At 47.8% G+C, this 17,926-nt stretch overlaps 1 protein-coding gene across 1 annotated transcript in view; it reads left to right on the forward strand.

Annotated features, from left to right (window-relative positions):
• The window catches only part of ARMC9 (armadillo repeat containing 9), a 125,083-nt gene that overhangs the window by 86,985 nt on the left and 20,172 nt on the right, over positions 1 to 17,926 (forward strand). Inside the window, exons 17-19 of the mRNA XM_063131770.1 lie at positions 388 to 462; positions 9,212 to 9,302; positions 10,775 to 10,833. Of these exons, the coding sequence (XP_062987840.1) occupies positions 388 to 462; positions 9,212 to 9,302; positions 10,775 to 10,833 (225 nt within the window). The remainder of the gene's footprint in view (positions 1 to 387; positions 463 to 9,211; positions 9,303 to 10,774; positions 10,834 to 17,926) is intronic.

The raw sequence follows: 17,926 nt of genomic DNA on the forward strand, positions 1-17,926 counted from the left end.
GGATGGTGTAAGAAAAGCTTTGCTGAAGAAATGATTCTCAAGGTCTGTCGGGACAGAGTTGTAGGAGGATCGGCATTAGGGACCTGATGCCTCTGTTGGTTAAAAATGGCCCATCCGTCAACCTTTCCCAGGACTCCCGGGGGGCATTCATCGTTCCCTCGGAACAGCCCCTCCTCTTCTGTTAGGTAGGACCAGTGTCTTGCCCTCTCTTCTAGGGGGGGAACACCCCTCCTCTCCAATCTGGCCCTGCCTACGAGCAGTACAGCAGGACCTGCCTCCTGACGGTAGAGGAGGGGCTACCCCAAAGGATAAAGAATGGGGAACGCCCTCTCCGAGCCCTGGAAACAGGAATTCTCAGTGGGAACGTCCTCTTCTCTTCCCTTGCAGATACATCCGTACGTGAATGGGGCGCTTTACAGCATCCTTGCTATTCCAGCCATACGAGAGGAAGCTCAAGCAATGGTGAGAGAGGCGGTGGCTGTATTTTATTTCCTCCTTGTGCAAAACGGGCCAAATTGGCAACCATGAATCTCAGAAGCCGGCTATTTAAAACCCACTCTTCAAAAAAGAAAAGAAAAAAAGAAAAGCAGCCTTATTTTCAAATACTGTTCTTTAAGTCATCCCTGCCCCCGCCCCCCAATATCAGCTGTCTTTTCTTGAAAAAGTCTAATGCTTTAGTGCAGAGGTGGGGAATAGATTTTAGGTGGGAGTCCAAAGTGCCCCCTACTGGGCTGGATGGTATCGGTGGGCATGGCCATGCGCCACTGATGTCATGGGGTGTGGCCACACTTATGACATCATGCCCCCCAACACACACACACACCCATTTTGCCTTTCTCCATGCTGAGAGGGGCACAGAATTCCACGCCCCTCTCAGCACGGCCAAAAGGATGCAGGTGGCCCTGAGTTCCGAGCTCTGTGCCGCAGGCACCATCCCCATGGGGGCAGCGTGCGCCGTGCAAATGGACTTAGCCACGGTCATGAGTCCCCAGCCAACGGGTTGGCTGGAGCTCCTTGAGCCACTGCTTCAGAGGTGGACCGCCTTGGCCTACTCTACACCTCCCCTTGTAGGGGATAACGTGAGGGCAGGCAAAGCGCTTGGTGTGCTTGCCTCCCCCCCATCCAGTTGGGAGGGGGAGCGTGCACTAAGTGACGTCAATCCCCTTGTTATCTCCGATATGTGATCCTAAATAACAAGGGGACACCCCTCCTTGCCTCCTCCCCAAGGCCTCTGGTAACCTTCGGACTGTTGAAGGAAAGTTGCAAGGAAGAAACTCCTCCAGACGGATTCAGACTCAAAGGCTTATCAAATTTGCAGATGACACCAAATTGGGTGGGATAGCTAATACCCTGGAAGACAGAAACAAACTTCAAAGTAATCTTGATAGGCTGGAGTGCTGGGCTGAAAAGAACAGGATGACATTTAATAGGGATAAATGCCAAGTTCTACATCTAGGAAATAGAAACCAAAGGCACAGTTACAAGATGAGGGATACTTGGCTCAGCAAACGAGAAGGATTTTGGAATTGTTGTAGATCGCAAGCTGAATATGAGCCAACAGTGCGATATGGCTGCAAGAAAGGCAAAGGCTATTTTGGGCTGCATTAATAGAAGGATAGCTTCCAAATCACGTGAGGTATTGGTTCCTCTCTATTCGGCCCTGGTTAGGCCTCATCTAGAGTATTGCGTCCAGTTCTGGGCTCCACAATTCAAGAAGGACGCAGACAAGCTGGAGCGTGTTCAGAGGAGGGCAACCAGGATGATCAGGGGTCTGGAAACAAAGCCCTATGAGGAGAGACTGAAAGAACTGGGCAGGTTTAGCCTGGAGAAGAGAAGATGGAGGGGAGACATGAGAGCACTCTTAAAATACTTGAAAGGTTGTCACACAGAGGAGGGGCAGGATCTCTTCTCGATCCTCCCAGAGTGCAGGACACGGAATAACAGGCTCAAGTTAAAGGAAGCCAGATTCCAGCTGGACATCAGGAAAAACTTCCTGATTGTTAGAGCAGTACGACAATGGAACCAGTTACCTAAGTAGGTTGTGGGCTCTCCCACACTAGAGGCCTTCAAGAGGCAGCTGGACAGCCATCTGTCAGGGATGCTTTAGGGTGGGTTCCTGCATTGAGCAGGAGGTTGGACTCGATGGCCTTGTAGGCCCCTTCCAACTCTGCTATTCTATGATTCTAGATACCACACGTGTAGGAGGGAGACAAGATTCCAGTTACCCGGAGCCTGAGCTCTCTGCCTGAATGTAGATCAGGCACAGTTTTATGCCATTTGAAAGCAATTGCAAAAAACAACAACCTTGACCCTCCCCAATTTCCCCCTTTGTTTTCATCTGTTAGATTGTACAGACCCTGCCGACAGATAATAATACAAAGGCCACGTACTATGCATTCTGAGATTTTATCAACATTGATGTGTATTCATCTCTGTTCTGTCCTTTAGGGTTATCAAGCATACAAAATGTGATCTCTTTCATTATTTACATACGTCTAAATTCTTTATCGGGACCGTGGGTGGGAATTTAGAAGTGGGGGGAGCGGGGCCTGCGGATGGAGCTGAAGCCTCTGCGGGCTGGCTGGGGAACCTCCGTGGGCCAGATTGTGCTGATGGGGTGGAGGTTCCCCACCACTGGCTTAGCTGAGATACTTTATTTCTGAAGCAATCACATCTCAGGCCCCTTCACTGGCATGTTCACGCAAAACATACCCAGCAGAGTAGAGCTGATGGGTCTCTCCAGAGCTGCCACCCAGCGGCACTACAGCAGGTGCTCCAGAGAGCCCTGCCGGCCCAACTGTTCCGCTGTGGCAAGTGCAGGGCTCCCCGGACCAGCCACCCCCCGCCCTCTGGCTTGTTCTGAGTGAGCCAGTGGGTGGGTGGGCAGGCTTGATCTCTGAAGGACCGTGCCAGCCATAAACAGTGTCCAGCATGTCTCTACAGAGAATCAGCCAGGCCCAGATGCTTGGCTCTGAGGAGGAGGGGGGGTCCTTCCTGTACTACGGGCAATTTATAGGGACACCCTCTCCCACAATGCCTGGCTCTGAGGTTTAAAATCACTTCACTGGCTGCCAGTTAGTTTCCGGGTGATGTATAAAGCGTTGGTTATTACCTTTAAAGCCCTACATCAGTGGTTCCCAAACTTTTTCAGGTAACCACCCCCTTGGTTCCACAAACTCATGCCCAGTGCCCCCTACCCTACCCTATAAAAATTATTATTCAGAATAGCCGTTTTCAATGACCCACTAAGAAAGATAATAACAATAAAATTCAAAACAGAAACAATTAATTGAATATTTATTCAGAATCCGAAGCACCCGCCGCAGGCTTGCTGAGGGAGGGAGGGAAAAGAGAGCGAACGCTTCTGTTTTACAGCCGGCATGACGGGGCACACCAAGCAGGGTATGTCTCTTCATTAGTGTTTTGGTGCTTTGGAAACATTTCAATTCACTGTTAAAAGGACTCTTCTTAAACGGTATTAATACATGTGTGGATTCTTCCCCTAGATGGCTTGGGACCAAACTACCTTCTCCCATAAAAATGTCCCTGGGTGTTAAGACCTTCTGGAGAGGCTCTTCTCGGAAAATACCACCTCGAGCCACCCCCTGCCACCCCTTTGCCTCTTAGCACCCCACTGCTGCCCCCTTGCCTCTTAACGCCCCCCTATGCAATCCCACTGCCCCCAAGGGGGCAGTACCGCCCACTTTAGGAACCACTGCCCTACATGGTTTGGGTCCAAGTTACCTGCAGGATCGCCTTCTCCTGTACAATCCGCCCCGCACACTCAGGTCCTCTGGGAAGGGTTTACTCCAGTCAGCCACAACCAGGCTGGCAACTATTCCTCAGAGGACCTTCTCTTCTGCTGCCCCCAGACTGTGGAATGCCCTGCCGGAGGAGATTCTTCAGCTCAGAGCTCTCTCTGAGACAGCTGTAAAGACTAGGTGAAATAGGGACATAGCTGGGAGACGCCAGGGCAGGGGGACACATGGCAGCCATCTGGGCTGTGTGTGGACATGGCAGAGGGCTGCACGTCCCCTCCCATTTCAGGCAGCAGGAGAGGCGGCACTGGCCTTGCCCAGCATCATGGAAGCTGCTTCCCCATTGCACAATGCCAGGCTGCTTGGTGTACGCACGAAGGGAGGCTCATTTTACCCTCGTGTAATTTCCATGGGGGCTACTTGGTTTGTAGTTCATCCGCATAATTGAAATTACTCCCAGTAATTGTTCTCCGTTAGTATTGGCTCCTCGCTTTCCACAAGTCCTGTAAATTAGCTACACTCACTGAACTGTTTCTGTTCAGAAGGACCGAAGCACTTAACCCTAATCCTAGAACTGCCTTCTCTTTTCCTTTCCTATTGGATTGCGGATCTACTATAAGTGGATGGGATCGCCTGTTGACAGCAGCTAGCTCTGTCCTGAACAGGTTTCTTCAGAAATGAGTCCTGCTAAGTTCAGTGAGGCTTACCTCTAACACAGCCTTCCTCAACCTGGAGCGCTCTAGATGTGTTGGACTGCATCTCCCAGAATGCCCCAGCCAGCTGGCTGGGGCATTCTGGGAGTTGTAGTCCAACACATCTGGAGCGCCTCAGGTTGAGCAAGGCTGCTCTAAGAACATAGCCACGCACACATTCAGCAGTAAACCAGAATCCCTGAGAATCCCGGCTTGCAGCCTGTTTGCTCCCATTTGGCTCTTCCCACTTGTGGGAGAGGCTGACCTACCCAGAAACGAAAAGCTTAGCGCTCCTGGCTTCTTGTGTTCCTTACAAGCTTGTTTGGGATTTCAACCGGTTCTGCCTCAATACAAACAGGGCCTTGCTAGACGGAGGTTTAGCCCGGGGCTCGCCCCTGTGCGTCCATATGACGCACAGGGGATCCCAGGATCAGGCAGGGGTGAAACCTCCCTGGGCACGGGGTAAGTGGAACTCCATTTAGCCCGGTGTTTCCTGTGGTCCCGGCCTCAGGTCGGGCTGAGGCCGGGACCACGGGCGTGTGGACCGTTCCGCCGCTTTTCCCGGCTACCGCAGTTACGCGCGAGTAGCCGGGAAAAGCGGCGGATGGGCCACAGCGCTCCATAGGAGTGCTGTGCCCATTGGGCTGAGGGGGGGGGGAATCGCAGGGGAGGGAGAGATGGGAGCCAGGGGGGAGAAGAGTGGACCCGGCAGGAGAGATGGGCAGGGGAGAGCAGAGCCAGGGTGGGGAGATCGCGGCCGGGGGTCGGGAGGAGGGGGCATTGGACATGGCGAGCGGGGGGGTGGACGGGTGGGCGAGCGAACATGGCGAGTGGGGGGACGGGCGGACGGGCGAGCCGGCGGGGGGGGCGTCAGACATTGTGTGTGGGGGAAATCGGGGCCAGGGGGGAGCGGGGAACCCTTAAAAAAAAAAGACTTACCTTATCGTTGGTGCGCTCCTGCGCACATGGCCCCTTTAAGTGTTAAAAAAAAATGGCCGACGCGACGGGGCTTTCCCTTACCCTGTCGCGTCTCACGTGTAGACTGGGACGACGGCCCGCGCTAGCTGCAGCGCGGCCTCGCCCCTACTCCCCACCGGATTAACAGGTAGGCCTAGCAAGGCCCACCGTCAGTTCTGCTGGGGGAAATGGAAAAAGACCCCACAGGCTTGGCCCAAAGTTGAGTTTTGCCCCTTGTTCTGTAAGGAACAGTTGCAAGGTCATCAGTGCCATTCCTTGCAAGGAGTTATCTGTGACAAATTGGGCCCTTAATGGAACTGCAGAGCATTGTGAGGGAGGGCGCCTATCACCCGCTATTCCTGTAGCTGTTCGTGATGAATGGGAAGAGGTGATGAATTGCCTTCTGCAGAAATGCTGCTATCTTTTTGGGGGAAGATAACAATGTCCCACAACCAAATAGCATGACAAAAGCTGGTATCTCTTCTGATTTGTTCTCTCTCTCTCTCTCTCTCTCACACACACACACATACACACACACACACACAGAGCCATTGTGCAGAATCCGTTTAAGTGTAAACCTGATGGATGCTTGTGTTCTTGCCTTAGATTCCTATCTTATCTTCCCTTCCCTGTTCTAAAAAGCTATCTCTGAAGACCCAGGGTTTTTAAATTGGTGGTTCAAATGGCTTTGTTTTTAAATCGCCACTCATCAACAATTCTTCCCATATCACTTGAAAAAGGCTTGCAATTCTGTTTAGAACCCCCCCTGGAGGAGTTTTGATATCCTATTTTCTAGCAAGAGAGTCTTATTACTTGCTAGGTCACTTCTATTAGGTAAAATTAAAAAAAAAATGCAAGTGAAGGCGGTTGTCTTTTAGGGGAATAAAAATCCAAACAGGAACAGTGTCATCATGCCTGTATTAGGACCAATTGCAGTCATAAAGCAGTCAGCTAGCTTTTGTGGGTTCCCCCCCCTGCCCTTTGCACCCTTTATTTGTCTAGAATTGACTTCTGCAATGCACTTTATATAGGGCTACCTTTGTGCCTAGTCCGGAAACTTCAACTAGTTCAAAATATGGCAGCCAGGTTGGTCACTGGTACATCTAGGGGTGTCCACATAACACCAGTTTTAAAATCTCTTCACTTGCTGCCAATTCGTTTCCGGGCAAAGTATAAAGTGTTGGTTATCACCTTTAAAGCCCTACGTGGTTTGGGTCCAGGCTACCTGCGGGATCGCCTTCTCCCATACAATGTGCCCCACACACTCAAGTCCTCTGGGAAGAATCTACTTCAGTCAGGAAAGACTAGACTGACAACCATAATCCAGAGGACCTTCTGGAGAAGACTCGTCAGCTTAACAGACTTTTAGCATTCAAGAAAGCTATCAAGACTGATCTCTTCTGGCAGGCCTATCCAGTGGAATTTTAGTATGTTTTTAGGATGCTTTTAGGATGTTTTTAAACAGTGTATACCATGTTTTTAATCAGTATTTTATGTATTTTATGCTTCTTGTTCCCCGCCTCGATCCAATCGGAGAGGCGGGTAAGAAATTTATTATTATTATTATTATTATTATTATTATTATTATTATTATTATTATGCCTGAGGAAGATTCCTGTGAAACCCAAAAGCAGCTCAGTTCTTTGCAAGATTTAGTTAGTCCTAATAAAGATACTCTGGTACATTGGCTTGGACAAGGTAAGGAAGATCTTGAGAGCCATGCTAGGGTTCGCTATGCCAGGCAGACCCAGTTATATAAATCACATTTAGATGTGAGCTTTCACCGTTATATACAGGAAGCACAACCAGAAATTCGTTCTGTCTGAATTTTTATATGAATTTACGCAATTTGCATATCTTGAAGCTATATGTGAACCAGAACGCACTCGTGCACCGACATATGCCTTTCTCAGAATCTGTGATGCACTTTCACAACTCCAAAAATGTGTATGCTAAGGAAAAGTGAGCACAGAAATGTGTATATTAAAGTATGCACAAAAACATATTAATCTTAGGGAACTAGAATGTGAAAAAATTGTGCACACTAGGAAATGTATGTGCATATTGGGAGAAATGTGCACAAAAGATTCATAAGAATGTTTGTGCAAACGTTTCCCCCCCTGAATTCTTAAACTGCGTTCTTCTTGAATTCTGGCTCCACAATTCAAGAAGGACACAGACAAGCTGGAGCGTGTTCAGAGGAGGGCAACCAGGATGATCAGGGGTCTGGAAACAAAGCCCTAAAGAACTGGGCATGTTTAGCCTGGAGAAGAGAAGATGGAGGGGAGACATGATAGCACTCTTCAAATACTGGAAAGGTTGTCACACAGAGGAGGGCCAGGATCTCTTCTTGATCCTCCCAGAGTGCAGGACACGGAATAACGGGCTCAAGTTAAAGGAAGCCAGATTCCAGCTGGACATCAGGAAAAACTTCCTGACTGTTAGAGCAGTACGACAATGGAATCAGTTACCTTGGGAGGTTGTGGGCTCTTCCACCCTAGAGGCCTTCAAGAGGCAGCTGGACAACCATCTGACAGGGATGCTTCAGGGTGGATTCCTGCATTGAGCAGTGGGTTGGACTCGATGGCCTTGTAGGCCCCTTCCAACTCTGCTATTCTATGATTCTATGATTCTGGTGCAGAAATGGGCCAAAACGAAGTCAAGGTTGGAAAATGAGAAATTGAGCAAAACTGAAATTGACAGATTTGGATCATTCCCATTCACAGCATCGAAGTATATTCGAGACAGCAGTAAACTACTATCGAATGCAATCTAAGAGGAATTAAATAGAAAAACCTGGCCTTTACCAGAAGTAAAACCGATAACACTGCAGCTTCCCTTCTGTAGGAGAAACCCTGGGTTAACAGGAGAGAAATATGAAACAAAGCAAATGAGTATTTCTGAAGTCAGACAGTTTTGGCCAAATGGGAAAGTATAGTCACTGAGTTTCCTTCCATACAGAAATCCTCTCCTGGCTACCTCTTTCAGGAGTATAATTTAGGGCGGGAAGGCTGTTTTGTTGCTGCCATTATTAACCAAAGGGGAGCCCCAAGTCCTTGGTGATGTACCGTGATTCACCCAGGGATCTACCAATAGATCCAGACTTTCCTTCTACTTACACCTGAGCTAGAGGTAATAAATAACACATTAAGGGCATACAGTCAGCTGCGTTAAATGCTGCCTGGTTCAGATGTGTGCGTGTGTTTTTATGGCATATGTATGTATCTTGCATTCTTTATTCTAGTTATCCAATATGCACTCAACACCTCCATCATAATCTTAGGGCTCTTTTCCTTGTTTGTTATACATGAGGAGGGCTGAACATCAGGTGTTCTCCTGTCCATCACTGTAAAGTTTGTAAAGAATTATGATTCTAGTCCATACTGTCTCGAAGGATCAGGGCTGGTAAAATACTCCCTTAACGATTCTATCTTATTCAGCAACCACAGTGCTGTTTCCCTGTACAGGTGAGGAACTAAGACCTGGAGTCAGGCCTGTGATACCTGTTGACTGGCCTCCCCTCTCAATCACAGTGCCTGTCCTGATGTCGTAGTGCTTCAATCCAGGGAGACAGTCTTAAATCAATCTCTGTTTGGTTTAGGTGGCAGAAATATGTCTGCTATGGATATTGTGGAAGGCTTCTTTCCCTCAGAGCGGGGCAGTGTCCTCACTGGTGGGCGGAACAGAGCGTCTGCAGTTGGGTTCAGCTGCCTCTCTGCAGTGCGCAGCGCCAGTGAAATGACCCCCGGTGCTGGGGTCACCCATACGAACCACTGACACGGCTCTGTTTTCCAACCCATCCAGGAAATGGAAGACATTCTGCGCGGCTACATCGAGGAAGGAAACGCCGACATGATCCAACAGATTGAGTTTATTATCAAGCAGCTTAAATCAGGTCAGAGGGACACGCAGTTATTGTTGAGCAGGCGGATCCGTCATGGCAATCTTTAAAAATGCTTGCATAAAATAAAATAAATAAATAAATGAAAATATTTGTGGGAAAGGAGAGCAAGAAGCAGAGTCAGCCTTGGAATTTTTAAATCGGGAACATCTACGCTCTAGGGTCAATTCACATGACTCTTTTACAGTGCAGTGCTAACCATTGTTTTCAGTTGGAGTCACATCGAGGACACTTTGCTCTTAGGTTTGCAGCCCAGCAGCCTTTTCCTAAACCTGTTTACTTAGAGGAAAATCCCTCTGAGTTCAGTGGCAAGTACTTGTTGTTATACTTGCACCTTTGCAGCATAATCCTGTGCTTACTCATAAATCCTACTGATGAGATTATTTCTAGATAAGGTGCAGGAATCCACCCTAAAGCATACCTGACAGCCACCTGTCAGGGATGCTTTAGGGTGGATTCCTGCCTTGAGCAGGGGGTTGGACTTGATGGCCTTATAGGCCCCTTCCAACTCTACTGTTCTATGATTCTAGATAGGTGCATTTAGGACCACAGCCTTAAGTGTGGTGACTGCATCTCTAGCGTTTCCATCCATCATGTGGTAGCTGTGTCGTTATTTCACCACACGACTGGACTGCAACTTACAATGCGCTTAGTACATTGCTGCTTATCCAGATTTGAAATTCTTGCAGCGGAGTGCTTGAATGGTACGATTTGGCCAGGTGAAGACCTTTTCATTTTCTCAGCATTTTAACGGTCTTTCAACTTGATTTTAACTTTGCTGTTTTAGATTTGTATTTTAACTCTGTATTAGTTTCTGCATTGCTGCTGGGTTTTATCCTGGTTGTGTTTTTATATTGCGTTTTATACTATGCTTTTATACTGTGGGTTTTATATTTTGAATGGTTTTTATGGTTTTCATTTTTGCAAATTGCCCAGAGAGCTTTGGCTGTTGGGCAGGATAAAAATGCAATAAATAATAATAAATCGACAGACAGACAGACAAAGTGCCCACACAGCCTCTCTGATGTGGACTGAGCTGGGTATTATTATTATTATTATTTATTTATTTATATAGCACCATCAATGTACATGGTGCTGTACAGAGTAAAACAATAAATAGCAAGACCCTACCGCATAGGCTTACATTCTAATAAAATCATAATAAAGCAATAAGGAGGGGAAGAGAATGCACCAAACAGGCAGTATAAAAGTCAGAACCTGAGTCACAACCATCTTTAACCTTGTTGCTATCGTGCCACTGCCCCCCCCCCAAATATGACACTTTCACTCAACTCTAGAAGATGGCAAAATCTTTGCGAGACGTTTTTGCCCTGCCTTTCAAAACTGTGAAAATCAATGGGCTGAATACTTGAGGGCTTCAAAAGGAAACCTCTGGATCATGCCCATAGAGCGTCAGAACGTGCATATTTTCTCTTACATATCTTCTTGTGGTTTTTTCCCCTCAGAAGATCCATTGGATGATAATGTTGAGTCTGATGATGAGGAGAAGGAAGATAATGATGAAGTAAGTTTTGAGAGCCAGCCACCTGAATGTCCGAATGCATTTCTCATATTCGTAAGCTCCATCAAACTCGGGGTGGTGAACCTGAGTCTGGGTTACCCTCTCCTCCCTCGCTGCAGGAAGCCTCATGTTGCCTGGCTCCATTTCCCGACTTGGCATCATGAGGAGAAGGACCAGAACGTAGATCTGTCTTCCTGTGCCGTTTGATTGCCTGAGACTGCGTGACTTTCCTGAGACCATTCAATGGGGAGCATCATAGCTAAGCAGAATTTGAACCTGGCCAAGAATTGTAGCCGCTGTATCCCACTGGCTCTCTTCTTTCATATCATGATGGGTGTGTGTGTGTGTGTATATACATACACATAAACGCGCCGCACACTCCGCCCCACACACTCAGGCCCTCTGGGAAGAATCTACTTCAGCTAGCAAAAACTAGATTAACAACTGTTACCCAGAGGACCTTTTCTTCTGCTGCCCCCGGATTGTGGAATGGCCTGCCGGAGGAGATTCGTCAACTTGACAGTCTTTTAGACTTTAAAAAAAAGCAATAAAGACTGATCTTTTCCGGCAGGCCTATCCAGTGGAATTTTGGAATGTTTTAAGGATGTTTTAAAGATGTTTTAATCATGTGTGGTATGTTTTTAATCACTTTTTAACGTGTATTTTATATCATGTTTTTATACTGTTTGTTTTATACTTTGAATGGTTTTAGTTTTTGTGAACTGCCCAGGGGGCTCCAGCTATTGGGCAGTATAAAATGCAATAAATAATTATATATATAGATATAGATGTATATGTAGATATATATTGTTGTATAGGGGTGGTTCTTTTTCAGGACCAATTTAGGGCTTGTTTGTATTAACCTACTGTGACATTTGTGCTGTTCTTAGGTAAGAGCTGGGATTTTCTAGAACTCAGTGGAGCCAAATTCAGCTACTCAGTGCTCCTGTGTTGGTGTTCAGTCAACTGGCGTCTTTGCTGCTGCTGCCAATTAGTGTGGTGCTGAACTCAGTCAGATAGATTTTTTCCTTGGAAACACTGTTTGTTCAGACCTGCGTGGCTCCGTTGTTTCCCGGCGTTATTACTGTTTCTGCATCACCCCAACCTCTCGCGGCCCTCCTTCCTGAATGATTCCCATGGGTTCTTTCACCCAATCGGGAGTCACGTATTGAACAGGATGACATCACGACTCTTTGCCAGATGTGACGAGGTCACAAGTTGTCAGTAAATTAAGTCACAACCCATTGAACTCGGCTGTGCCACTGAAGGCAATTGAACTGAGGGCAAGTGGGAGGGCGTTTCAAATCAATATGTGAATATTTTTGCAAGGAGCGTTGAGCAATCAGCAAGGAGGGGAGGTTCTTTTTGGCATTGCCAAAAGTGTTCACACAAAAAACACTTTTGGCCCAATCCTAACCTTTGGGCTTATATTGCTGACATGCCCACCTACTTTAACTACCAGACGGACCTGCTGAGCAGGCTTCTGGGATGATGCACTGATATAGAGCCTTCATCTGCTCTCTTCCTGCTTGTATTCCTCCTCTATTATTCATTTATTAGGAAGATTTATATGCCGCCTTTCAATCAGATAACTCCCACAGCAGCAAACAACAGGTTATCATAATACATAAGAACATAAAAGGTGCCAGGCTGGTTCAGACTGAAGGTCCATCTAGTCCAGCACGCTGTTCACACAGTAAACAAAGCAGAACATGGTGCAACAGCACCCTCCTGCCCATGTTCCCCAGCAACTGGTGCACACAGGCTTACTGCCTCTGATACTGGGGATAGGACATAGCCATCAGGGCTAGTAGCCATGGATAGCCTTTGCTTCCAGGAATTGATCCAACCCCATTTTAGAGTCATCCAAATTGGCAGCCATCACTACATCTTGTGGTAGTGAATTCCATAGTTTAACTGCGTATTGTGTGAAGAAGTCCTTCCTTTTATTTGTCCTAATCTCCCACCATTCAGGATGAGCCCTTTGGGTTCTGGTATTTCGAGAGAGCGGGAACAATGTCTTCTCTATCCTCATTCTGCACACCATGCATAGTTTTGTGCACCTCTATCATAGAATCATAGAATCGTAGAGTTGGAAGGCGCCTGTAAGGCCATCGAGTCCAACCCCCTGCTCAATGCAGGAATCCACCCTACAGCATCCCATGCACAGGCGAGAAATATACACAGAACCCCAAAAGCTTTAGGCTTCTTGCCGATGGATGGTTCTCTTCAGATCTGCAGCCCCATACAAATTAGAAGTCAGCACATAGTGTACTTTCTGGCAGGGAGGGTGAAAGCAAAGTGGGTGAAACTCCGCCCACTCAGGCCAACATCCTAGAAACCATAGACTTACAAACTGCAGACATACATTTGGGAACTGACTTGTGGGGTGTAACGCCACAGTTCCCTTCAAGCCTCTATGGCAGGGGGTGCAAAAGTTCTGCCCACCTTGCCATTGCTGGCAGCTCACCAGACACCCCCTCCCAGCTGCCTATGCCTTGTTTATCTCTAATACTCCACCAGAGATTGGAGATAAATAAAGGAACCCTTCCTTTATCTCTGATGGAGATCAAAGATTACCTGTAATTGCACGGAAAGGGGAGTAGTTGTGGCGTTATACCCCCACAAGTCAGTTCCCTAATGCATGTCTGTGGAATTGGTAAGTCTGTGGTGTGTTTAGAATGTTGACCTGAGTGGGCGGAGTTAGAATGTCTGGGGGGGGGGGAGTGATATATAAGGGAAGGACGGAGGGGATTTGGGAGAGAACTTTAGGTCCTCTTAGAGTCTAAGTTTTGTGAACCGCCCAGAGAGCTTCGGCTATTGGGCAGTATAAAAACGTAATAAATAAAAGAAATAAAATCATAAATGAATGATTCAGCCTTTAGTGCTTGAGCTCTCTGTGTGTAGAGTGCTTGGGTTCTAGAGAGTTTGAGGTTCAGTGTATAGAGTGGGGTGTGCAGATAGACAGTTTGTGTAAAATAAACAATACTGACAATAAAATCCAAGAGTGAATGTGTGTGTGACAGGAAAGCGTGCATGTGGATGGGTGAAAGGAGTGGATGAGAGGTTTCAAAAAGGGTTTTAATTGTTTTATTTTGAAACCAAGCTTGTGAACTTTCGAAATAAATTTTAATTCTTTTGTTTTTAACTACCACAAAAATCCCACGTGTCTGTTTGGCATTTATCATCTGAAGTTTACACATTTAGCACCCACTCTGACAATAATTCACCTCAGCACATATAACTCACAGTGTATTATTTTATATATTGAAATCCATTCTCCATTTAACCCCTTTCTCCACATAGTTTGGAGGAAGGTGGTTTTTATCCCTCGCCTCAGGCGTATCAAGCGGTGGTGCTTGGCTTGAGCAGGGAGTAGCCGCGGCCGGGCCTGGTGTTCAGAGCCTGTATCTTGGCAATAGTCTCTGGAGGAGGCTTCAGTGCCCCCAAAATGTGTCCATCCCCACCCCCAGTGTGTGCGTGTACAGACCACGGATCCCCTGGCAAAACTGGGGACCTTGGAGCCAAAAAGGTTGTGCACCCTGATCTATAAAACAAATTGAGCTGTACAAGAACATGATCCTGCACAGCCTTGGGAAGTTCGGATAAAGGGGAGCCCTTATGCAGGAGAAAAGCTATTTGCCTTTCCCCCTTTTCCCCCTCCTTTTTAATGTTTTTGAAAGAATCCCCTACTACATTCTGGTCTGGAGAGAAATACACTGTGCTTCCCCTAAGATGCTGGCGAGTGGCCCCCACACCACTTATTTACTTATTTAAAATATATGTAGGTTGCTTTTTAGAGCAAAATCCCTCCCAAGGCGGCTTTCAACATATAATTTTACAATATACAAATAACAAGAAATTTTAAAACCATGGAACACCATAGTAATAAGATTAATAACTAATAGGATCTAGCAATAATAACGCTAAATCATGTAACATGTAGCCCAGTATAATAATAATAATAATAATAATAATAATAATAATAATAATAATTTCAGCTAAAATCACATCAGATACAGAGCATTCCAATAAAAGCCTCATTTACCGGAAGTCAAGAGCAAACGAATGAGTTGTTGTTAGGGTCTGTTTAAAGGCCTACAGTGATGGGGCCTGACGTGCCTCCATCCGAAACATCCTTGGCTGACCATAGAGATCATGACAGGGGAAGGGAATTGCAGTGGAGCTTCAAACAGCTGGGATGGTTTAGCTTGGAAAAAACTTGGCCATCTTGGCCCTGTGGGGAAGAAGAAAGACCGAGGGGACAGGAGCAGGCCGAAGAAACATCGGGGCCTGCTCCTGTTGGACTCTCCCCCCACCCCCACAGGGCAAACTGCCATCTTGGCCCTGTGGGGAAGAAGAAGGACCGAGGGGACAGGAGCAGGCCGAAGAAACATCGGGGCCTGCTCCTGTTGGACTCTTCCCCCACCCCCACAGGGCAAACTGCCATCTTGGCCCTGTGGGGAAGAAGAAAGACCGAGGGGACAGGAGCAGGCCGAAGAAACATCGGGGCCTGCTCCTGTTGGACTCTTCCCCCACCCCCACAGGGCAAACTGCCATCTTGGCCCTGTGGGGAAGAAGAAAGACCGAGGGGACAGGAGCAGGCCGAAGAAACATCGGGGCCTGCTCCTGTTGGACTCTTCCCCCACCCCCACAGGGCAAACTGCCATCTTGGCCCTGTGGGGAAGAAGAAGGACCGAGGGGACAGGAGCAGGCCGAAGAAACATCGGGGCCTGCTCCTGTTGGACTCTTCCCCCACCCCCACAGGGCAAACTGCCATCTTGGCCCTGTGGGGAAGAAGAAAGACCGAGGGGACAGGAGCAGGCCGAAGAAACATCGGGGCCTGCTCCTGTTGGACTCTTCCCCCACCCCCACAGGGCAAACTGCCATCTTGGCCCTGTGGGGAAGAAGAAAGACCGAGGGGACAGGAGCAGGTGGAGAATGTGGATAGGACATTTCTCTCCCTTTCTCAAAATACTAGAACCCAATGGGGTCATCCCATGAAGCTGATTGGTGGGAGATTCAGGACAGATGAAAGGAAGAACTTCTTCACACAGCGCAGGGTTAAATTATGGAATTCACTACTACAAGATGTGGTGATGACTACCAATTTGGATGGCTTTAAAAGGGGGGGTGGATGAATGCCTGGAGGAGAAGGCTATCAATGGCTACTAGCACAGATGGTTGTGTGCTACCTCCAGTATTCAAGGCAATAAGCCTGTGTGCACCAGTTGCTGGGGAACATGGGTGGGAGGGTGCTGTTGCACTATGTCCTGCTTGTTCATCCCTGACCGATGGCTGGTTGGCCCCTGTGTGAACAGAGTGCTGGACTAGATGGACCCTTGGTCTGATCCAGCATCAGGGCACTTCTTATGTTCTTAAGGAGCGGGCAGATAGGTAGGGCCAGAAATGGCTGGGATGGGAGTAAAACTGATGGATTAGTGAGCTATTAGCCACAACCTCTAAATGGAACCTCTGTGTTCAGAAGCAATCGACCCCTAGATGCTAGACATATGGCGGACCAGAAGAGTGGATGGCTGTCACTGCCATGCCCTGCTTGTGGGCTTCTAGAGGAAACTTGGTTGTTGGGAGGAGTTTATAATGGAGACTATGCCAGAACTTTAGCAGAATCATTTCTGACAGTAATTCTATTCCTCTAAGGGCACAGGGATTAGCTAATCCTTGGATTAGCTGGTTGGTTAGCTGGGCATACAAGTCTAAATGCCACCAGGGCCATTTGCAGGACAGAGTGCTTTAAAAAAAAGGAAAGGAAAGGAAATAATGATTTGTTGACACAACTTTATGGCTTAAAGGTTGGGCCGTTGGGCTTTTGCAATGCAGGAAGGAATTAGTTGCCATTGTCAGGAAGAATTGTGCAACAAAAGGGCACATATACGTCTTGGACTTTGCCTTCTGGAGAAAGAGCTCAGGGATGTAGAAGCATCCTGAAATCATGAGCCTCCACCCCGTTCCGGCAGCTTTCGAACGGACACCTGGTCAATTAAGGTGTCCGTTTCTGCCTGTGACCTGCAGAGCCTGCTTTGGTTGGGCCAAGAGGCAGGGTGCCACTTTTAAGGATGGCCAAGGTGCCAGAAACATAAGATCAGACCCTCCCACTAATTTACACTCAACCAGGGACCTTTTCCTATGCGTGCCTTATTGAGCCCGATCTGTCATGATGATGGGCCCTCGGCAGCGATAGAGAGCTGCCAAAGTAGGGTGGGAGAGCAGAAGACCCAAGTCCACAGGACTGAGCACGAAGGGAAAATCCAGCAAGCAGGCAGGGAGGCAGGCAGTGGAGCAAGCCCTTACAAGAGCCAGGCAGATGAAGTGAAGACCGAGTGTAGCCCAGGCAAAGACTAGGCCTGACCTAGCATCCCCTGTAGCCCAACCTGGTCAAAGAAAGCCAGGGGGCTGTCTCAGGAGGTGAGGTGGTGGTAGTGGTGGTGGGAATCATTTTCGATATTGTAGCCCAGTGAGCCTTAAGAACATAAGAAGAGCCCTGATGCTGGATCAGAGCATGCGTCCATCTAGTCCAGCACTCTGTTCACACAGTGGATGGCCAGCCGCCGGCCAGGGACCCAAAATTAGGTCATGGTGCAATAGCACCCTCCCACCCATGTTCCCCAGCAACTGGTGCACACGGGCTTACTGCCTTGGAAACTGAAGGTGTACATGAGGCAACGTCACACATTCCCGGTTCTAACTCTCTCCTGATGTTGGCTTCCTTCTGTACAAGCCCTGAATCCAAGGACAAAGCGGTGTGTTCATGTGCTTCCTCACTCTTCCCTTTCAGCTTCCAGTTCAGTTCTAATATAGTTTGTGATGACATCTAAATCTGCAGACTCCGGTTCATGCCCGGCCTTTAAATCTGCAGACTCCGGTTCATGCCTTTGCTGATTGGGACATCAGGACACACTAAAGTTATGCTAATCAGGAAGCAGAAAGGGAAGCCACAAAAGAGAGAGAGAGAGTGGAGGGGGAGGAGGGAAATTGTGAGCCTACAGCTTGTTTGTGATCTTCCAAACCACAATTTGAACGTTCGTCTGAATGGAGTGATTGGCTCTGTTCGCACATAATGGTTCGTACGCCATGT

The sequence above is a fragment of the Elgaria multicarinata genome, chromosome 8 (assembly GCF_023053635.1).
Source record: "Elgaria multicarinata webbii isolate HBS135686 ecotype San Diego chromosome 8, rElgMul1.1.pri, whole genome shotgun sequence".
In the NCBI taxonomy this organism is placed as follows: domain Eukaryota; kingdom Metazoa; phylum Chordata; class Lepidosauria; order Squamata; family Anguidae; genus Elgaria; species Elgaria multicarinata.